Here is an 18,297-nt window from a genome sequence, read left to right on the forward strand (position 1 = left end):
TTCCCCCACACATTTCTCCGCGTGTGCCAAAATCTGTTGAACATACATGCCGGGCGTGACCGTCATGTCTCCCGACGTCTGCACGCCTATCCCAAGGGAGCACGGCAAAATCAATAAGTTTCATCCGTTGGTCCCCAGCCACATCACCATTGAAGCAATCACACTGTTGTTACTCTCACCCAGCGTCGTTGCTGCTTACAACCTCGTATGTTCTAAACATGCAGGGTTGATCATGACTTACAGGCCGTAACACGGATCTCTCTACTATCTCTCATCAGCTCGCTAATAGTTGCTTGCACGACGATGTCACAGACAATCGGGATCACCAAAAGCCTGGTTATTGACAAGCGAGTGTTGTGGGAAGTAATTGAAGTTATGAATCTGCGAACTTGCTCCGAGCCCTTAGAGCAGCGCCCCAATAGTTTAACGTCCAGCTCCCAACAATACCAATGGTACTGAGACCCCCTAACAAGGAACAGCCACGAGCAATTCCTAAATTTTCGAACAGAGGTCTCGCGTAGAGAATACTGGCAAAAGCAAACGTACCCCTGAAAAAGTCATTTGCAGCGAAGAGGCTCGCAGAGAATCGAGGATAAGACAGCGGAATATATGCAAATACGCATTGCAAAATGATGAATGCGCTCCCGCTGTAGATCGTGATGCCAATCGTTGGCACAGTCCAATGGATGCGTGGCGAGGAGGTCCAAGCAAAGACGAATAAGCCGACTGTCGGGCCGAAAGACGCGGCGAGGGTGGGAAGTAGTCGCATCTCCTGGTCGACGACAGACTTTGACAGGCGCATTCTCGGGATCATGTAAACTTTCAAAAAAAAGAAGTAGAATCCGGCTCCGAGAATGCACGCAACCAAAATGCACAGGAAGACAATACCAACCTCGCCTGTTGTCATGCCGTATAAGTTTGTATAGACGATAGGGAAAACTTCAAAGAATGAATAGTAAATGCCGTAATTGATAGCTGTGTAAATTTGGACGAAAAGAACAGCCGGGTCTTTGACGGTGATCTCAAGCGGCTTAATGAGAGCTTCTTTGAGAACATGAGGTGCTGTCAATTTTCGAGAGTCAAGCTCCTCAAGACTTTGCAGGTCACTCCGTCCAGTCAGGCGGCGCAGTCTTTGTGCTCTGTAATGAATGATGGTTGGCCCTGAGGTTTCTGGCAGCAAAAGCATCGGGAGTAGTGTTGGGCCTGACAATAAGAGGATCTCCCACATGGACCAGCGCCAGCCTATTACCGGCACCGCAAATCCGGATAGCAAAGGCCCGATCGCGGGGGCTACAAAGCTAGCACTGGTCCAGGTCGTGAGAGCGAATGGTAAACCCTTCGGTCCGTAGATGTCGTCCAGTGTGGCGGCGCCTGAGGCAAGACAAGGAGATCCAAAGAAGCCTTGAAAGAAGCGGCAAGTCAAGAAGCCGGCCCAGCTTTTTGTAAGCGCAGTTGGAACAGACACAATGACGTAGAGCGCCATCGTTAACGTGTATATTGGACTGCGACCGATGCGAGGAATTTCAGAAAGGGGGGAAAATAGGAGAGGCCCAACGCCATAGCCTAGGACGAATAGAGCTAGTCCTAATGAAGCCTCGACGTGTGTAACGTCGAATTCAACAATAACATCCTCGATAGCTGAAATGTATATGGCCGAAGATGTGTATATAGCGAACGTGTATAGGCAGATGATGAGAGTGATTAAGACTCGACTGCGATTCGTCCAGTTTCTCGGATTCTCAGGGTCGTCAGGTGCATACCAGCACACGGTCGTATTGCGATGGCCAGGGGAAAAGTCGTCATGGCTGCCGGGAGACTTATCAGCGATTGAGTTTGGTTGAACGGTGTTGATCGTAGAAGTCGCCGTATTACAACTGCTGCTGAGCCCCCCGTAACGGGACAAATCCAACTTGAAGTCGGGCTGCTCTTCGGGATAGAGAAGGAGTCTGCGATTTGAAAATGCCCTGAGGAGGACGCCTATTGGAGAATATCGCAGTTGTAAGGACATTTTTGAATCAAACATAAGATATTGGTGCGTGGTTGAAGCCAAAAGAATAAAATATGGACCGAGGGCAAATCAGCCCGGTGTAAGGAACTCGAATGGTGAAAGCTCTCTGGAGAGCTTTCCATTCCGGGAAACATTAAACTCAACGGCAGCAGAGTAGACGTCTATTTAAGTGCAAAAGACAAAACATGCTGCTCGAATGTGTTTGAACTTTTGTACGAAGCCATTTCTATGATGAAGACAGTGATGGCTAACAAACACGGCCGACCTCGGGCGAGTTGATGGGGAAATGAGAGACATCACAACTCCACTTATTTAACACCATCATTCTTGAGTCAGAGAGATCCCTGTAGGGCACCTCACTATTACAACTGTTGCCATTGAGGTCCAGGCTCATTCCGTAACAGTCCGAAATGACGTAGGGTTCGACCCTTTCACGGCCGAGTTTCGGGCGAGTTTAGCGCCAATAAGGTTGAGCCATCGGACATTTGTGCTTTCAGACGACACTAGTTCACTCCACGATTTACCTCTGCAATTACACCAAAAGCAAGGCTGTTACCATGACATCGGAGTTACGCTCGTCACAGCGCACCGTGAAATCTTGCACTTTCTGCGCGAGGCGCAAGGTGAAATGTGACAAGAACCTGCCCTGCCGCAATTGCCGGGTCCGGGGCCAGGCAGAATCCTGCGCTGCTGAGCTTGTTCGAGTGAAAGGCCGCCCGCCGTCGGTGGATGATGCTCAGCCAACCTATGCCGAACTGCTTGATGAAAATCGCGCTCTCCGAGAGGAGTTGACCTCTTTGAAGGCAGACCCTAGACAGAGGCCGGCGCGTCCGGGGAGGTGCATTCGGCTGCACAAGATCGATGACCCCGAGAACTCACTCTACAATCGTCTTCGGAGCCACTCACGGGAGTTGACAGTCAAAAGGAATGAGGACGTTGTTCTGCCATCAAAGCAGCTTAGCCAATGCATTCTGAACCACGGCGCGAACTGGGTTCCTTGGGTCAACTGCTCCTTGAACCCTGCGGAACTCCAAAAAGTCCACGACGAGTTTTTTTCGGAACTTGATGAGGCAGGCTTCCACAAAAACAGTGATCCAGCATGGCTAGGACTGTACTTCGCGTACCTAACGGCAGGTCTAGTCTGCGAGGCAGCTTCAGGGGTAGTATCGCTAATTCGGCCACAGGTTTCAGTGCTTTTCCTCACTCTGCCCGAAGCCGAGTCGATGGGGATGTCTAAGGGTGGGGATTCCTTCTTCTAGGCCTCATTTGCCGTGAAAATCATCTTCTAATAGCGCCACCGTTCAGATCAGCTGGAGCAATACCGAGCCAACTGGTTCGATGCATCCGTCTTCTTCCTTCACGCCGCAGACTTCATCAGGGATCCCAGGCTGATCAACGTCCGAACCATCGTACTCTTGGGCGGCTCCTACGTTCACTTCGGCGAGCTTAACATGTACTACATTTTGTGGTCTTGTGCCGCCCGCATTTGCCACAGTGTCGGTCTTGATCAGAACATAGACGGAGGGATGTCGCTCGAAAGCCAATATCAAAGCCGCTTGTTTTGGTCACTCATAGCAAACGACTGGTTGAACTTGCCGCTCGGACATAGCTGCATCGATGAATCAGAATTCACGGTCGATCAACCGTTGGAGCTGGACGACGTCGAGGTTTCGCTCGGCGTCAATCTCGAAGGATTCACCCCCGCTCTCCGTCCGGTACAGCACTTGATAGCGCTCTGCAAGCTTGCTTCGGTTCTTCGTCACTTTCAAGCCCGCCTTTTAAACGTCTCGGACAGCCCTGGGATTTCAACAATCGTCACCGAGACCAATGATCAGCTCACCGCCGTCATCACTCAATTACCCGCCCATCTTCGATCATCCAGAAGCTCCACGACGTTTGATGTTGCTGGCGATAGTGAAGAGGAATGGGTGAGGTGGCAGCGATACAACATCAGGCTATTGTGCAACTACTACCGTATAGTTATCAACCGCACGATTCAAGAGGACACGGCAGGGGACAGAGGACAGCACACAACAGCTATCAAACGCTGCGTTGACGCTGCTCATGAAATACACGACATAATTATAGGAATGGATTCAGATCCGCCTCGACATTTCATCTGGTGAGCAAACACTAGCGTCATACGGGTGAATGTTCGAAGCATTACTAACCAAAGTTGAAATTAATTAGGTCTCGCATTCTTCCTGTATTTGCGGCTGCAAATATTCTCTCCAAATTCGAGGCGTTCTGTGGATGTACCACATCAGAACATAGCGCCATAATTAACACATGCTTGAGCTTTCTTCAGTCCCTAAGCCCAGATAGTTCGTTAGCAGGGCATGCGCTGCAAATTTTGACGCATCAGTTGGAGTAAATAACTTGAGCTTATGTCGCAATGAAGAGGGCTATGATTCTGGGTTACTTTGCACTTACCCGAGCGAGCCTGAGAGCGTCCGCCTCTTTGAAGACGCACGATTTGTCGACGGTGTGCATCCCGCCCTATGCGTAGTCAATGAAACTTGTCATGGCGAAGCTGGCATGTGCGCTTTAATCATTAAATGAACATGGCTACACACTCGGCTTGAAGATATGACCATGTGTTTACAACGTGAGTTGCCATCAAAAGCAGCGCGCAGAGAGGGCTAGTCGCTCTGATGGACTTGCACAACCCCCACGCCTGCCGCCGCAAGTCATCAAATTATCACTCATCCGCGCAGCTCATTAGTTGAGCGGGATGTATTCTGGGGCTGCCGCAATGTGCCAAGAATAACATGGCAAGATCTGGTATCTAGTCCACAGAAGCTTCATCGCCAAATTCACGCAGAAAGGGGATTGCAGTTAATGATAATTGATCTTTTGGTTGAAAGATTCTTGTTCTATATTCATACATCGTAGAAGGTATATCCATGTCACAATCTAGACCCCAGATTACCCCAGCTCCTCCAGTAGCGTCGGCATCTTTTTCCCAAAGATGGGCTTAAGAAAAACAACAAAGGGAATCCTGATATCAAACCAAATTTGGCTCCGTCACTCCATACTCACCTACCCCACAGCAGTCCCCAGAACTACGGCAGCATCGTCGGCGATGACCGCCCGGAACAGCTGTCATCGTCAACATACCCCTTCTCATTCGACGACTCCACATCGCTCTCCGTCGCCCAGCGGCCGGGACATCCGGGGATATCCCGCTCGTGCTCACGATACACCTTCTCCCTCTCGCCCTCCTCCTTGCGCTGCCTCAGGTTGAAGAACACAGACGCCCGCCTCGCAGCACCGCCGGTCTCCTGCTGCTGCGCCTGCTTCCTCTCCGGCACGTCGCCAATGTCGGGCATGCCCGCCTTCATCATCTTCTCCTCGTGCTCCTCCTCCTCCTTGGCGGCGTCGAACATGGCCTTCATCATGTCTGCCTTCTCGGGCGTGCGCACGGCGGCGTCGAACTCGAAGAAGGCCGGCTTGGCGATCAGCAGCGGCGTGTAGTCGTTCCAGTGCACGGGCACCTCGCTGCCGTCCGCGTTGCGCTTCTTGGTGATGTTGAGCGCCCACGCCATGCCGCCCATGATGAGGAAGAGGTCCTGGTCGACAATGGGCACGCCCTGGCACGTCCGGCGGCCGAAGCCAAACTGGCTGAAGCCGTCGAGGTTGGGAAAGCGGGTGAGAGGCTCCTTGAAGGTGGGATACGACGGTTGCAGCCAGCGGTCGGGGTTGAATGTCTCGGGGTCGGGGTACATTGACTCATCGCGGGTGATGCCCCTTGATAAAGAATGTCTCGTTAGTTCGGGGGTCCGACGGGGAATGTCTTTGGTTTTGTGGGAGCTTACCATTCCAGAGCGTGGATCGTGGCACCGGCAGGGATGAAGAAACCATTATAGACGTCATCCTTTTCGACAGCGTGGGGGATGCCTGTAACAGCACGTCAGTCACACGAACCTAAAATCAGCCTTACGATGAAGGATCGCTGCACATACCAGTAGGAACAGGGGGTCTCCACCGGATAACCTCCTTGACAACGGCTCTCAGCATGGGCAGCTTTTCGCGGTCGCTCCATTGAGGACACCTGCCCTCGCAAACCTCGTCGATCTCGCGTTGCAGTCTAGCCTGCCATTCGGGGTAATGTAACATTGCGAGAAGGAAGCTCTGGATAGGGCTGCCAATAGTGAGGGCGCCGGCGATGGCCATGAGACCAACGACGTTGGTAGCCTCCTTCAGATCGCCCCACTTGCCCTTCTCCTTCTCGTCGCCGAGACCCTGGTTAACGAATGTGCTGATGAAGCTGGGCTGCGCGGTGCCCTTCTCGACCTGATCGACGACGAAGTCGACATTACTCTTGAACTGCCGGGACTCGAGCTCGTGACGGGCGCGCTCCTTCTTCTTCCATGGCGACAGGACATCCGGAACGTGCATCAGGAATGAGATAACGTTAGGGAGGGCACCGGAGGGGGAGATGGTCTCCAGCAGGCCGAAGGTCGTCTTGCGGAGGATGCGGGCCGGGTGGGCGGTTCCCCATGACAGACGGCTTACGGTACGGCTGGTGAACTGCTCAACGTACTCGCGATAATCGCTCGGGTTCTGGGAGAGAAGCCACAAGAAGCGGTCGCGCTCACGGGTCGGGTAAGCATGGAGCTCTTCCTTGTCGCTCTGGTTCATGAGATGATGGCAGAGTCTGCGCTGACGCTTCCATGTGTCTGCATGCTACCATTAGTGACTGATTTGCGGAAGCCGAGGGGTATTGCCTACCGGTGCGGCCCAGCAGGGCAAGATAGTCGCCACTTGTCCTGTTGTCAGGCAGGTTGGGGATCATAGGCCTGTCTGAGTAGATGACATTGCGGCGGCCGAGAAGGTCATGAGCGATCTGCTCCGAAGAGATCCAGACGTGGTAGGATCCGAACATCTCCTGCCCATAGATAGGGCCGTACTCCTTCGCCCACTCGTAGAACTTGAGCCATGTTGCCTCCGCCGGCACATCGTGTACACGACCAATCCAAGGAAGACCTGTCCAATGTGAGCATCATAGTCATCATCATCACCCATCAGGCAGCCTACCCTTGGGCCCAGGAAGGGGCTTAGCTCCCTCAGGAAGCCTCTTCTTCAGCTTGATGGCGGAGTATAGGCGCCATGCGCAGAAGACAATAAAGGCGAGAAGTGCCACGCCTATGGCCATGTTTGCTGGCCTCGAAGAAGAATTACACAATAAGAGTAAGTTGATGGTGGAAGTTTCGTCGGTCTATGCTGGGTTTGAAGAAAGGAAAGAGTAAACGACCTCAACAAAAAAAAGTCAGGGTAGGTCGAAGAGGCAAGAAAGGATTGGGTGAGTAAGGTCTCCCGCTGTTGCAGGAAGAACAGGAAAAGAGAAGAACCACGATGACGGGTCTGACGGACGGTGTGTCTCTGGGCTGTTAATAAGAAGAGTCAGGGCCACGTTCAAGCCGTCTGGTCGTTTGGAGCCCAAGCGGGCCGACGGAGAACGCTCAACGGTCCCTTTGTCTGGAAACATGATTGACCCGCGTGTGGACATCCACACACGCCGGATTGTCCCCAAGCGCCAAGGGCGAGGGTAGCGTGGTAGTCCACCCCCATTACGAATTACAAAGATCGGCGCACAGCTGCGTTGGCGGCGGCGGCGGGTGGGCGGGCGACGGCGGCGGCAACATGTCAATCAGGTCAGACCAGGTCAGGTCAGGCCAGGACCAGCGGTTCGTTGAACGCCACTATTCCGCCTTGGAAACAACGACATGCGGTGAGGATGGAGGGCAGCCCAGAGTCTTGGTCCGTGATGAGGGGATAATCCTGCCCAAGGTTTGCACAACGAGGACTTGTTGCGCTTGCATATCGGCCGTTGTGCTTGCTTGGCTTGTTCCCGGACATATGGTTCGTTGAGTTCTGACGTCGGGGACTGAGCTCCATCACAGGCAAACATCAGACACGCAGAGTTCGCCTCCAGAGACGGGGAGCTCCAGAGGTACAAGCCCCGAGAGCTTTCCTAGGCGTGGGAGCTCACGGAATGCTAGCAAAGGCCGATGCCCGTCCTTGCAGGGCGTGTGGGAAGACCATCATACCTCCCAGACCTCAGCAGGGTTTGACCTTGGCTCCTCTTGCCATTAGGGCCCAAGGAGATGGTTAGAATATGGGTTGATGGTAGGATGCGCGTTGCAGCCGCGGGAAGTCCAAAACACAGGGGTCAAAAGATTGGCCGAGTCGATATCTCTGGTCGGCGAAGAGGACACACCCATGCAAGCCATGCCACCTATCCCAAGGATCTCTTCGGCCTCCAAAGGGATCATCCTCGTCCCACTTGGTCTTGCCCACTGGGCATCTGAACCATATGCCCAGGCACCGTCCCTCAGGTAGAGCTACTGCGGTGGGTGCCGGAGGTCGGGGCTCATCCGGTCTCGGCACAGACAAGGCGCCAGGTTGCCGGACAGAACAGTAGCTTGCAGCTAAAACCTTGGAGCGAAGAACAAAAAGGGAACATCATACTATCCGTCGCCTAAATTTGGCAAGATGGGCAGTTGGCACCGCGGTTTGGAAGCATTCTAGGCAAAAGCGTTGCCGCTAGGGCGCGACTCTCTCTCTCGCTCTCTCCCTTCGCTTACGCCTTGCTCGGAGGTAAGATAGATAATGCGAAGGCTCACGCCATGATGATAGTGCTGATGCTCGTAATGCTGATGCCGAGCCCGCAATGTGCTCCGCACTGAAGGCATAAGGGCAGCGCAGGATGCATCGGCAGATATTTGATGATGTGATGGGTTGGTGAGGTGTAATATCTCGGTGTCTGGGCAAGATGTCAGTCTCGGTCACGTAGAGTCAATACAGTCTCAAGGGGGAAAGGTAGCTCTTGACAATGTTGCATTCGGTGGTTGGCAAGAAAAAGCAATCAGGGCGTCACGTAGTCATCGGAGTCTTGAAGCGTAGATTACTGGTGTCGATCAACTGCAAGCCACGGTGCGCGGAGGCGGCTCGCAGCCGGAGATGAGGAACAACAAGCGTTGGCAGATCGAGTGCGAGCCGTCCATCGTACTGGGCAGCCACTCAGAACTGCCCTGAGCTATGGCGAACCAGTCAGAGCCGTCGAGAGCCATCGCATCTCTAGCGTTTGGGAATATGCAAGATTCGGTGTTGGCAGGGATTAGGACGCCCTAGCGCTATCCGAGCGAGTCGATCACTTCGTTGGCGCCCAGAATGGAATCCCCCACGCAGTCACCGAGCGTCAGACAAAGCCACCCAGCCAGCCCGTTGACGCAGTTGGACGGGACTGCGGGAGGACCAGGGGGAAAAAGCCATCGAAGGCGTCGCGGCTTGCAGAAGTGGGCTGCACAAAGTTGCTTTGACAGTCATGACGGGGCAGACTTTTCTCACCTGAGGACGGGCGAAACGACACCGTCGCGGCTCTCTCAATCTGTCCTCTGGGCAGAATCCGCGCTTCACCATGACCTCGAACCGTCCATGAACAGTGCTCAGCGGGACCGTTAGCTGAGCTTTGCCCCCGTTTTGCTGCCCTGCTCTGCTCTGCTCTGCTTTGCCTTGCTGTCTGCGCTGCTCTGCAGAGAAGCAAGCAGCCCTACTGGGAGAATGGGGCTTTGCCATGCAATCTTGCGCGTCCAGATCTCATCGCATTCGTTTTGCAGATATTCGTCAGTCAACATTGCGCCTCATCCCCAGTTTTTTTTTTTTTTTGATGAACTTCAACTTTTATTAATCAGCACTGTAACGGTTGGCGCACGCGCGAATCCATTGGGTCGTGTCATCTGCTTGTTCCGATGAACCTCGCGGCCACGGGGCCTTCGAGGACTCCGGAGAGCATTTGATCCTTCGCCCGTGGGTGTTCTTTGTTACACGGCGCCACATCGGTCCAAAGCGCTCGCCAAGATAGCGTAGCTTCTCGTTGTGGCTGATGGCTAGTGGCCGTTGTGCCGGCCTGCCACCACAGTAGCTCCTCGTCACAATCGTCATTCGTACGACTGCTCCTGCGCCCGCTGTTAGTGCTCTCGTTTCTCATCTCCGGCTGCCCAGTCTATATCGAGCTGGCCGTATTCCCCTCCAGTTTTGCCTCCCACAAAAATGATTTTCTACAGTGCCACATTACATCCTGTTTGACTGGTCAGTAACGAGTTTCACATGCAACGAGATGCGTCGCCCAGCGCTTGGTGCACTCACCTCTCGACCGGGGAAAGTCCCAACAGACGCATGCCGTTGTAGAGCACGGTCCTGGCTGCAGTGTACAGAGCCAAGCGAGCCTTCATGAGCTCGCGCTCGCTGCCTACAATACGCAAGTGGTCGTAGCTGCTGCTCACGACGTGGGTCATGCGGAACAGGTACGTAAGCACAGTCGTCGGCTCCAGTGTCTTCAGTGTGTTCTGGACGACATCAGGGTACTGGCTGAGGATGCGGATAAGCTCGATAGCATGCTTCTCAGTCAGAAGGCTGAGATCCGCAGTGGCAATCTCCTCCTCCGAGAGACCAGCCTTGCGGAAGATGGAGCAGATACGAGCGTGGGCGTACTGGAGGTACGGTCCCGTGTCACCCTCGAAGGAAGTCATCGCGTCCATGTCGAACTTGTAGTTGTTGATCCTAGTTGATCCATGTCAGTGCATCCGAAAGTGCCCGGGGCCAAAGTCCAGACGACTTACCTCTTTCCGCTCATGTCCTGGACCATGACACTGCTGATGCCAAGAATGTCGGCAGTGGCCTCGGGGTTCTCGACCTGGGCATACTTCGACTCGTTCTTCTTCATCACCTCATGCATGTGGTCGCCGACATCTCGCAGGATATCATCCAAGAACTTGACGGTTCCCCTTCGAGTGCTCATGCCGAGGACAAGGCCGAAATTGATGTGCTGGCACTTCTTGGCGGTCTCGGGGTAGCCCATCAGCTCAATAATCTTGAAGAGCTGCTTAAGGTGCAGATCCTGCTGAGACGCAACAACGTAGATCATGTGGTCGAAGCCGTACTTCTTCTCGCGGTTCAGCAACTCGCTGATGTCTCGGGTTAGGTACAGGGCAGTGCCGTCCTTCTTGCGAATGATGGGGCGCTCCAGACTCTTGCCAGCCTTGCCAGGCACGTGCTTTGTGAAGTCGATGATAACAGCACCTTGCGACTCCTCGGAGATCTTCATGTCCTCGAGCTTCTTGGCCGCGGCCTCCATGTCCTTCTCGGGGACCTGGCTCTCACCAGAGTAGTCATCGAAGTGGATGTTCAGGCGAGCGTATGTCTCCTTGTAGCGGGCAATGCTGAGATCACGGAATCGCTTCCACTGAGCAACAGCAGTCTCATCGCCAGCAGTCATGGCTTTGAAGTATTTACGGGCCTTCTCATCCAGGCTGTTGTCCTTGAGCGCGGTGACATCCTCACCAGCCTTCTCCTTGGCCTCGATCGACTCCTTCTCGGCGCTCATCTCGGCGTTGATCTTGACATAGACCTCGTACAAGTGGTTGATGGGGTCAGCGGCCAGGGCCTCCTCGCTGCCGAACCTCTCGAAGCCCAGCGCCAAAAGACCGTACTGCTTACCCCAGTCACCGAGGTAGTTGACACGAGTGACATCCCAGCCGGCGCCGTCGTACAGGTTGGAGATGAAACCGCCAATAATTGTGGATCGCAAGTGGCCGGCGTGGAAAGGCTTTGCGATATTCGGGGAGGAGAACTCGACGATGATCTTCTTCTTGCCCTGGGAAGGGTCTTTGGGGTCCTTGAGTCCGTTGTTGTGGTTCTTGCCAAAGTCCTTGCCGCGCTTGGCGACCTGGGGGATCAGAAGCTGGGCCAAGGGACCGGGCTTGAACCAGAACTGGAAGAAAGAGCCGTTCTGGAAAGAAACAGGCTTCTCGATGAGGGGAGACTCGGGGAACTGGATGGAAGCACCAAAGCGTCAGTCGAGTCCATAGTAGCGCATGTCAACTGTTGCAGCATGCGCAATAGTGCCATTGAGAGCTGCAAACTGACCTTAGGGAGCCACTCCTCTGACAGCTCCGCGGGCTTCTTGCCCTTGATGCGGAGAGCAGGAACAGCCAGCACCATGTCACCCTTGTCCAAGCTCTGGGTCCATTGGAGGGCGTTGTAGATGATGGACTTCTCGACGCCAGTGACCTCGTGGAACATGGTGGTGATGTGGGAGCGGTAGACGTCGACGGGGTTGACATCCGGGTAGCAGCCCGGGAAGGACTCCAGCTTGCCCAGGGAGAGCTTCTCCAGCTGGGCGTTGATCTGTTCTGTCGACATGATGGCGAGGGTATCGACGGTGGGGTGTGCACTCGAGGAAAGGTTGGAGAGGTGTCGGAATGTTGGGACGACGACTGGGGGAGGACGAGACGGCGGTCGACGCGGGGTCGAGAAGGGTCGCGTGGTCGAGTGGAAGCTGGCGGCTGGAGCAGAACAGAGTCCTCGGCGCAGGCTGGTGGTTTGAACGTGGGCTGAACGAAGTGAAGAGGAAGAAAAAGAAGAGAATAAGAAGCGCGCGACGCTAGTCATCGAGGGGTATGACTGGACTGGGCTGCAGGGAAGACAAGGGGAGGGGGAAAAGATCGAGGGAGGGGTCTTGCGATTCGCCGGGCAGAGGCAGTTGTCACCCGCGAAAAAAAAATTGCGGACCAGCCCAACTGACTCACAGAGCCATTCGCCCATTCCATTGGATGCTGACCGAGGGCGGGTCTCACCGAACGAGGGGTACCGGTGACGCATGGAGGGGTACCCTTCACCGAGCGACTGCCCCGCGATGCGATTTTTTTTACCGGTGGAGCTTCGGTGAGCGTCGGTCATACATCCCGTCTCACCGATTCCTCTCTTCTTCTTCCTCTGGTTTCTGTTCGTCCCTACCGTTTTGTGTTCAACCGTTCTCGAGTATCAGATTTTAACTCATCAGATTTAGTGCAAACTCACTGGTGAGCCATAATATCTTTTGTTTACTTTTAATCTTGAGAGAGCATCGTCATACAAGCGCTACTCATACTCACCGAGTCACTGTGCCATTGCTGACGACATATGAGGGCTCAGCTATCTCCAAGGTGTCGAGTCAATTTTTGATTGAATTGGATTTCTTGTGGTTGTTCTGTCATTTCAAGTTTCTTAGAGATCTTTTCTTCAAGTTGTACTACAGGCCAGACACAAGGTGAACCCCAGGTTTCATACAAGCTACGTCTTAATCTATAGAACTCTATCTGCCGTGGCATATGTTGATTATACATCACGTAGAAAACTACATGGTACGCATGCTTTCCATATCTATTAGGTGAGGGTGAGCCTTCCGTCTGTCTCAGAGAAGCTCGTCTACCTCCTGTCACTCCAACAGGACAAGTCGTCAATGAAATAATCAAACTTTACACGATGTTTATGTCATTCATATCTACATTAAAATGAGTATTCCTCGACAAACAGATGGATCCCCTGTGCCCCCGTCCCTTTATGGACCGCCCTCTCATCAGACAACGCAGCAACACAGTTCCTCACGGAACTTGTCAACGACTGGCCGCCACATACCACCACAGACGTCTCCCCGCCCGCCGCCTCGACGGGGTCCCGAATCAGCTCCTTCAGATCCGGCCGGCTGTAATACTCCTTCACCATGCCCGTCGACGACCCGCTCCGCCTCGGCGTCAACGGAGCCCCAGCACCCCCCTTCTCGACGTCCATCACCCCCTTCTCCTGATACCCGCCGCCGTCCTCCGACCCGTCCGACGCGATCCGCCGATGCTGCGCCGATGACCCCGAGCTCGTGTCTCGATCCGAGTACAATACCGTCGTCATCTCCCCCTCCCTCGCCTTTCCAGACCTCGTAATGGCAACATGCACCCGCAGCTCGAGCCCAACCTCCTGCGCCCGATTCATCGCCTCCCGCAGCCTCTGCGTGTAGAACTCAATCTCCTCGCCCTGGCGCGCCATCAATATAAAGTCCACCCTTGTCGTGCAGATCCTCCGTCGACTGTGCACGATGCTCTCCAGAATCGGCAGCGTGAACGACGCCCCCGTGGACGCCGAGATGAGCACCATCGTCTCGTAAATGTCCCACCGCGGCGGCGCCCCGAACGGCCCCAGCACGAAGCCCGTCAGCGTGTCCTTCTTCCTCCCGGACCCGGTCATGCGCTCCGCGAACTTGTGCAGCCGCTGCGAGAAGCCGCCGTGCGAGCGGACGACGAGCTGGATGCTGTTGCAGATGCACGTCTCCGGCAGCTGGTGCGCGCAGGCGATGGTGTACGGGTGCGCCTCGAACGGCCCGACGCGGGGCAGCCAGAGGTACAGGTGCTGGCCGGCCTTCCACGAGAAGTGCACATCCTTGATCGTAAGTACCGTCGTCGAGGAGCCCACGGCCCGGACCTGCACCTCGTGGCCTATCCTCTTCATCCCCTTACACGACGAAGACGACGACTTGCCTAACCTTGGCCTCGTGTTCTGCCACGCGAGCAGCGCCCACCTTGCCAGCCGATCGAAGCAGATGAGCGCCACGGTAAACCACAAATACTGCCTCGCGTACACCGGGATGTGGACATACACCAGCCAGATGAAGATCACCGCCGAGAGCACATGCTGCACCACAAACACCTCGTACGCCATGCCCCGAACCGGCTTCACCCCGCTCACGAAAGCCCACACCAACAACCCCCACGCGCCCATGCCATGCTTGATATACGGCATGATCTTCAGCTGCGTCTCGACAAAATCCGCTCTCACCCACTCCGTCCAGAAGTGGAACCCATGCACCGTCGCCGTGACGAACATCGTCCGCGCGACCCAGCGGTGCAGCCAGTTCAGCCGCTCGTGCGACGTGCCCGTGACGAACCCGACGACGCTCACCTTCATCGACAGCAGATAGACGAGCGGCATCTGCATGATGGTGACCCACGCGTTGCGGAACCCGATGCGTTCCCAGAAGTACGCGTCCTTGACGACGGCGTCGGCGGCCATCATGTAGATGATTACGGCCCAGTAGGCCAGCAGGACGAGGACGCGGCCGAGGGGCGGGGGCGTGGCCCAGCGCAGGCCCTTGATGGGGATGTAGAGCTGCGGATGGCCTGCTTCGCGCGCGAGGGCCGTCGCGGTCGCCCATATTTGTGTTATGTGGCTTGTCGGTCGTGTTGGGAATTGGACCGATTCTGAGCGGCATCGTTTAAGCCTTTAGGCAGTCAGCGTTTGTCTCTATGATTGCGGGATGAAGGGTGAGATTCGTACCGTCTACGACCTTCGAGGTAGTTGATACCGCGGATGATGCCCAAGAAACCGACGACGCCGGCGATGATGTACCAGAATGACTTGGCAAGCTGGACGTTTGTATCCTGGAAGAGGGCGGTTCCCATCGTCATTCCCCCCATGTCTCCCCCGCTGCTGCTCCCTCCATGGTCGTGGCTCATTGTGATGGCCTCTACTGTCGAATTGGTGTCGCTCGATGGTCGCGGATGCCAGAAGTCGTAATCTCCAACGTTCTTGCGATCTATGCTCTCTCGCAACAGCTGAGGGTATCCGGTATTCGTGATCGAATATCGCAGGGTCGTCGCAAAGATGGAGGTGTCGCAAGAAATGACCGAACAGCCGTTACACAAGACCCAGACGCCGCGAAATCATCTCGGTCAGACAGGCCTCTTGCGTCCTCAATACCAAGCCCGAAAATGATAAAATGCGCCTCTCGGATCTCAGGATTCGGCGATGCCAACGTTTGAGGAGGCGAAGATGTTGTAAGAATGAGGTGGATTGAGCAAGTTCAAGAATCCTCACACCTGGGCGCGCCGCACATGATTACAAGTCCAAAAAGAGGCCTTAATGTCAAGAGAGGAAAGACAGCGGCGGCACAGATGCGCAAGCATGGGCAGCCATCCGTCACTAGCGCCGGCCGTCCAGACACACACTTCAATCTGAGGGATTCTTCATGTGCGATGACAAGGTTCGCAACACGACAGGAATGGCCTGTCTTCGGCACCAGCTTGCCAATCAACCAAAAACATCGGATCTTCTTCCCCGTTTTCGCATTTTGTCTTTTTTGTTTCTCCTTCGCCTTCGGTTTTGTTTCCTGTCACCTCGAGCCCTGTCCCCTTGACTCGAGGTGAACGGTTGGCTCGATGGTGCGTCCTGTCACCTTGTGACACTTACACCAAACCACGGCCAAACAATAACACACACTTCATCGGCTATTCACATCTTACTCCTCCTGTGACTCTTCTTCCATCCTTTTCTCATTCTTCAATCCCACTGCACACAGATCTATCCAGACCAGGCAAAAGCTCCCCTCCAACGACCATTCCACAGACAACGTGCTCACGAGAGATGACTGAGATGCACCCGCGCCCTCGAGCCTTATCCAAACAAGAAGACAGGGGTCCCCCAGATCAAACCCGCGCAAACGCCACAATTTGCTCAAAACCTCTCAGTGACATCCGAATTCCGTGTCTGTGATTGGCCAACTTCCCGCCCCCGAAGCCAACGGAGCCCCTGCTCGCATCTGGAGCTAACCCGACCAAGGTTAAACCAACATCCTCGTCCAGCAAAACCCAAACCACAACAACCTTCCCGATGTCGTTATCCTCCCCACGTTTGAAGGGTCCCCCCTCTCGTGGTGGAACTCGAGATGAAGCTGAAAAAAAAACATGCTTATTTGGAGGGGAAATTGACTGTCCTCAAGAGCCTCATCGGTTCTCCAGATTCCGACATTCAAGAGTCCCCCGAACACCCTGGGGCGATGGACATCTGCCCGGTGCCTGCATCTCCAGGGGTCCGGCGCCATGCAACCATGAAAGGCTCAAAAGCTAGCGTATTTGGGAATCTGGACCGCAGTGAGCAAGTTTCTCTCACCATGCCTCTGCACTCCTCAGTCGCCTCCACGCCAACGCATGTAATGAACAAGCTACCCAAAACACCTTCCAAGCTAAGCTAAGTCGCGCTGCTCTTGCCCGTGCCGAGTCCCGAAAACAGCGAACTCGTAGTTTGCTCTCTGCTATGGCATCGTGACCAGCTGTCAGTTGAACGGATATTGAGCGGGCCACTAGAAGCATGGTCGCTTTACCTTGACGTCGGCATGCGTGTGCTAGGTGAAGTAGGTAGCTTGCCGTCGCGGTTCCAACTCGGCAATATTTGCCCCGCGAGACAGACAGCTTAGCTTGCCAGTGACACGGAAACAACCCCATGTCATACAGAGAAACAAGAAGCTCAAGAGCTTCCACATCCTACACCTAAACCTATTCTAGCGGGCCAAGCTAGCCTTATGAGAGCCGTTGCTCGGGTAGTTATTCCTCCCAGCCATTGACCACTCACTCAACCTCCCTCTTAAAGCTTCTCACCCCATCACCAAACTTTCCTCCACCTACCTCTCCCCACGCCGTCCACACTCACCTACCTCACCTTCACAAACCAAACAACCAAACACTCACCACCAAGAAACCCATCACCAACCGCCAAAATGACCCGCCTCCTCCCCCTCCTCCTCCTCTCCACCCCCGCCCTCGCCCACTTCTCCCTCACCCTCCCCAAGCCCCTCGGCGACAGCGACGACAACCAGGGCACCGCGCCCTGCGGCGGCTACTCCGCCTCCTCCTCCTCCGCGACCACAGACTTCCACGTCGCCGGCGACGCCGTCGGCATGTCCAACGGCCACCCGCAGACCACCTGGCTCTTCCGCGCGACCCTCGACCAGACCGCGTCCGGCAACTGGACCCAGGTCTTCCCCATCGTCCTGCAGACCGGCCTCGGCAACTTCTGCGAGCCGCAGATCGCCGTCCCCGCCGAGTACGCCGGCAAGAAGGGCGTGCTCGGTGTTGTTGCGCATTCGCCTGACGGGCTGCTCTACTCTGTAAGTCTTCCATCCCAACATTCCGTCCTCCAATTGAGAATGACGAGAGAGATTACACAGTCGCTGACCCAAAACCTCAGTGCGCCGCCGTAAACTTCGTCACCGGCACCGCCGCCACAAACTCCGACTGCAAAAACGCCTCCATTACCGTCGACTTCTCCTCCGACCCCTCCCTCACGGCGCTGGTTAACGGCGGCGGCGCGTCAAGCAGCACGTCGCCCTCCGCCTCGGCATCCGGAAGCGCCGCCGCCTCGAGCTCGAGCACGCCCAACGCTGCACCCGGCGCGACTGCCGGCCTGCTGGGCGCCGGCGCGGGGGCAAGTCTGTTGGTCTCGTTGGTTGCTGCTGTTGGCGGTGCGGCCTTGTTCTTCTAAGTGGGCGTGCTGTTGATGTGGTGGAAGGGGAAATGTGTATGATATGAGATGGCAAGCAAGCACTGGTAACCGTGAAGCAGGGCAAAAGTGCCCGGCTGGTTGAGGTATCATGTTAGACTGCAATGAGTAATGACAAGCAATCGATTATTTCTCTTCATCAAGCG

General features: G+C 55.1%; 5 protein-coding genes across 5 annotated transcripts; 1 reads left to right on the forward strand and 4 right to left on the reverse strand.

Annotated features, from left to right (window-relative positions):
- Positions 1–373: 373 nt before the first annotated feature.
- On the reverse strand, positions 374–1,483 carry caf5-1 (Caffeine resistance protein 5; the record flags this gene model as incomplete). Its single annotated transcript, XM_066151766.1, has 1 exon — positions 374–1,483. One exon carries the CDS (start codon positions 1,481–1,483, stop codon positions 374–376), a length of 1,110 nt encoding a protein of 369 aa, XP_066008826.1.
- A 3,590-nt stretch (positions 1,484–5,073) lies between these two features.
- COX1 (Cytochrome P450 monooxygenase COX1) lies at positions 5,074–7,166 on the reverse strand (the record flags this gene model as incomplete). The annotated part of the gene is made up of 5 exons (XM_032019802.1): positions 5,074–5,758; positions 5,827–5,908; positions 5,974–6,690; positions 6,743–6,997; positions 7,049–7,166. The coding sequence occupies 5 exons, from the start codon at positions 7,164–7,166 to the stop codon at positions 5,074–5,076; spliced, it is 1,857 nt and encodes a 618-aa protein (XP_031883105.1).
- A 2,918-nt stretch (positions 7,167–10,084) lies between these two features.
- CGGC5_v006917 (Arginine--tRNA ligase) lies at positions 10,085–12,214 on the reverse strand (the record flags this gene model as incomplete). Its single annotated transcript, XM_032019804.1, has 4 exons — positions 10,085–10,091; positions 10,160–10,573; positions 10,633–11,843; positions 11,939–12,214. The coding sequence occupies 4 exons, from the start codon at positions 12,212–12,214 to the stop codon at positions 10,085–10,087; spliced, it is 1,908 nt and encodes a 635-aa protein (XP_031883062.1).
- Positions 12,215–13,339: 1,125 nt separating this feature from the next.
- FRE7-3 (Ferric/cupric reductase transmembrane component 7) lies at positions 13,340–15,333 on the reverse strand (the record flags this gene model as incomplete). The annotated part of the gene is made up of 2 exons (XM_032019805.1): positions 13,340–15,098; positions 15,155–15,333. 2 exons carry the CDS (start codon positions 15,331–15,333, stop codon positions 13,340–13,342), a joined length of 1,938 nt encoding a protein of 645 aa, XP_031883063.1.
- A 2,036-nt stretch (positions 15,334–17,369) lies between these two features.
- On the forward strand, positions 17,370–18,133 carry CGGC5_v006919 (Uncharacterized protein; the record flags this gene model as incomplete). Its single annotated transcript, XM_032019806.1, has 2 exons — positions 17,370–17,759; positions 17,840–18,133. The coding sequence occupies 2 exons, from the start codon at positions 17,370–17,372 to the stop codon at positions 18,131–18,133; spliced, it is 684 nt and encodes a 227-aa protein (XP_031883046.1).
- Between the last annotated feature and the right edge of the window lie 164 nt (positions 18,134–18,297).

This window comes from Colletotrichum fructicola, assembly GCF_000319635.2.
Source record: "Colletotrichum fructicola Nara gc5 chromosome Unknown KSG_Nara_v1_contig04, whole genome shotgun sequence".
Classification (NCBI taxonomy): domain Eukaryota; kingdom Fungi; phylum Ascomycota; class Sordariomycetes; order Glomerellales; family Glomerellaceae; genus Colletotrichum; species Colletotrichum fructicola.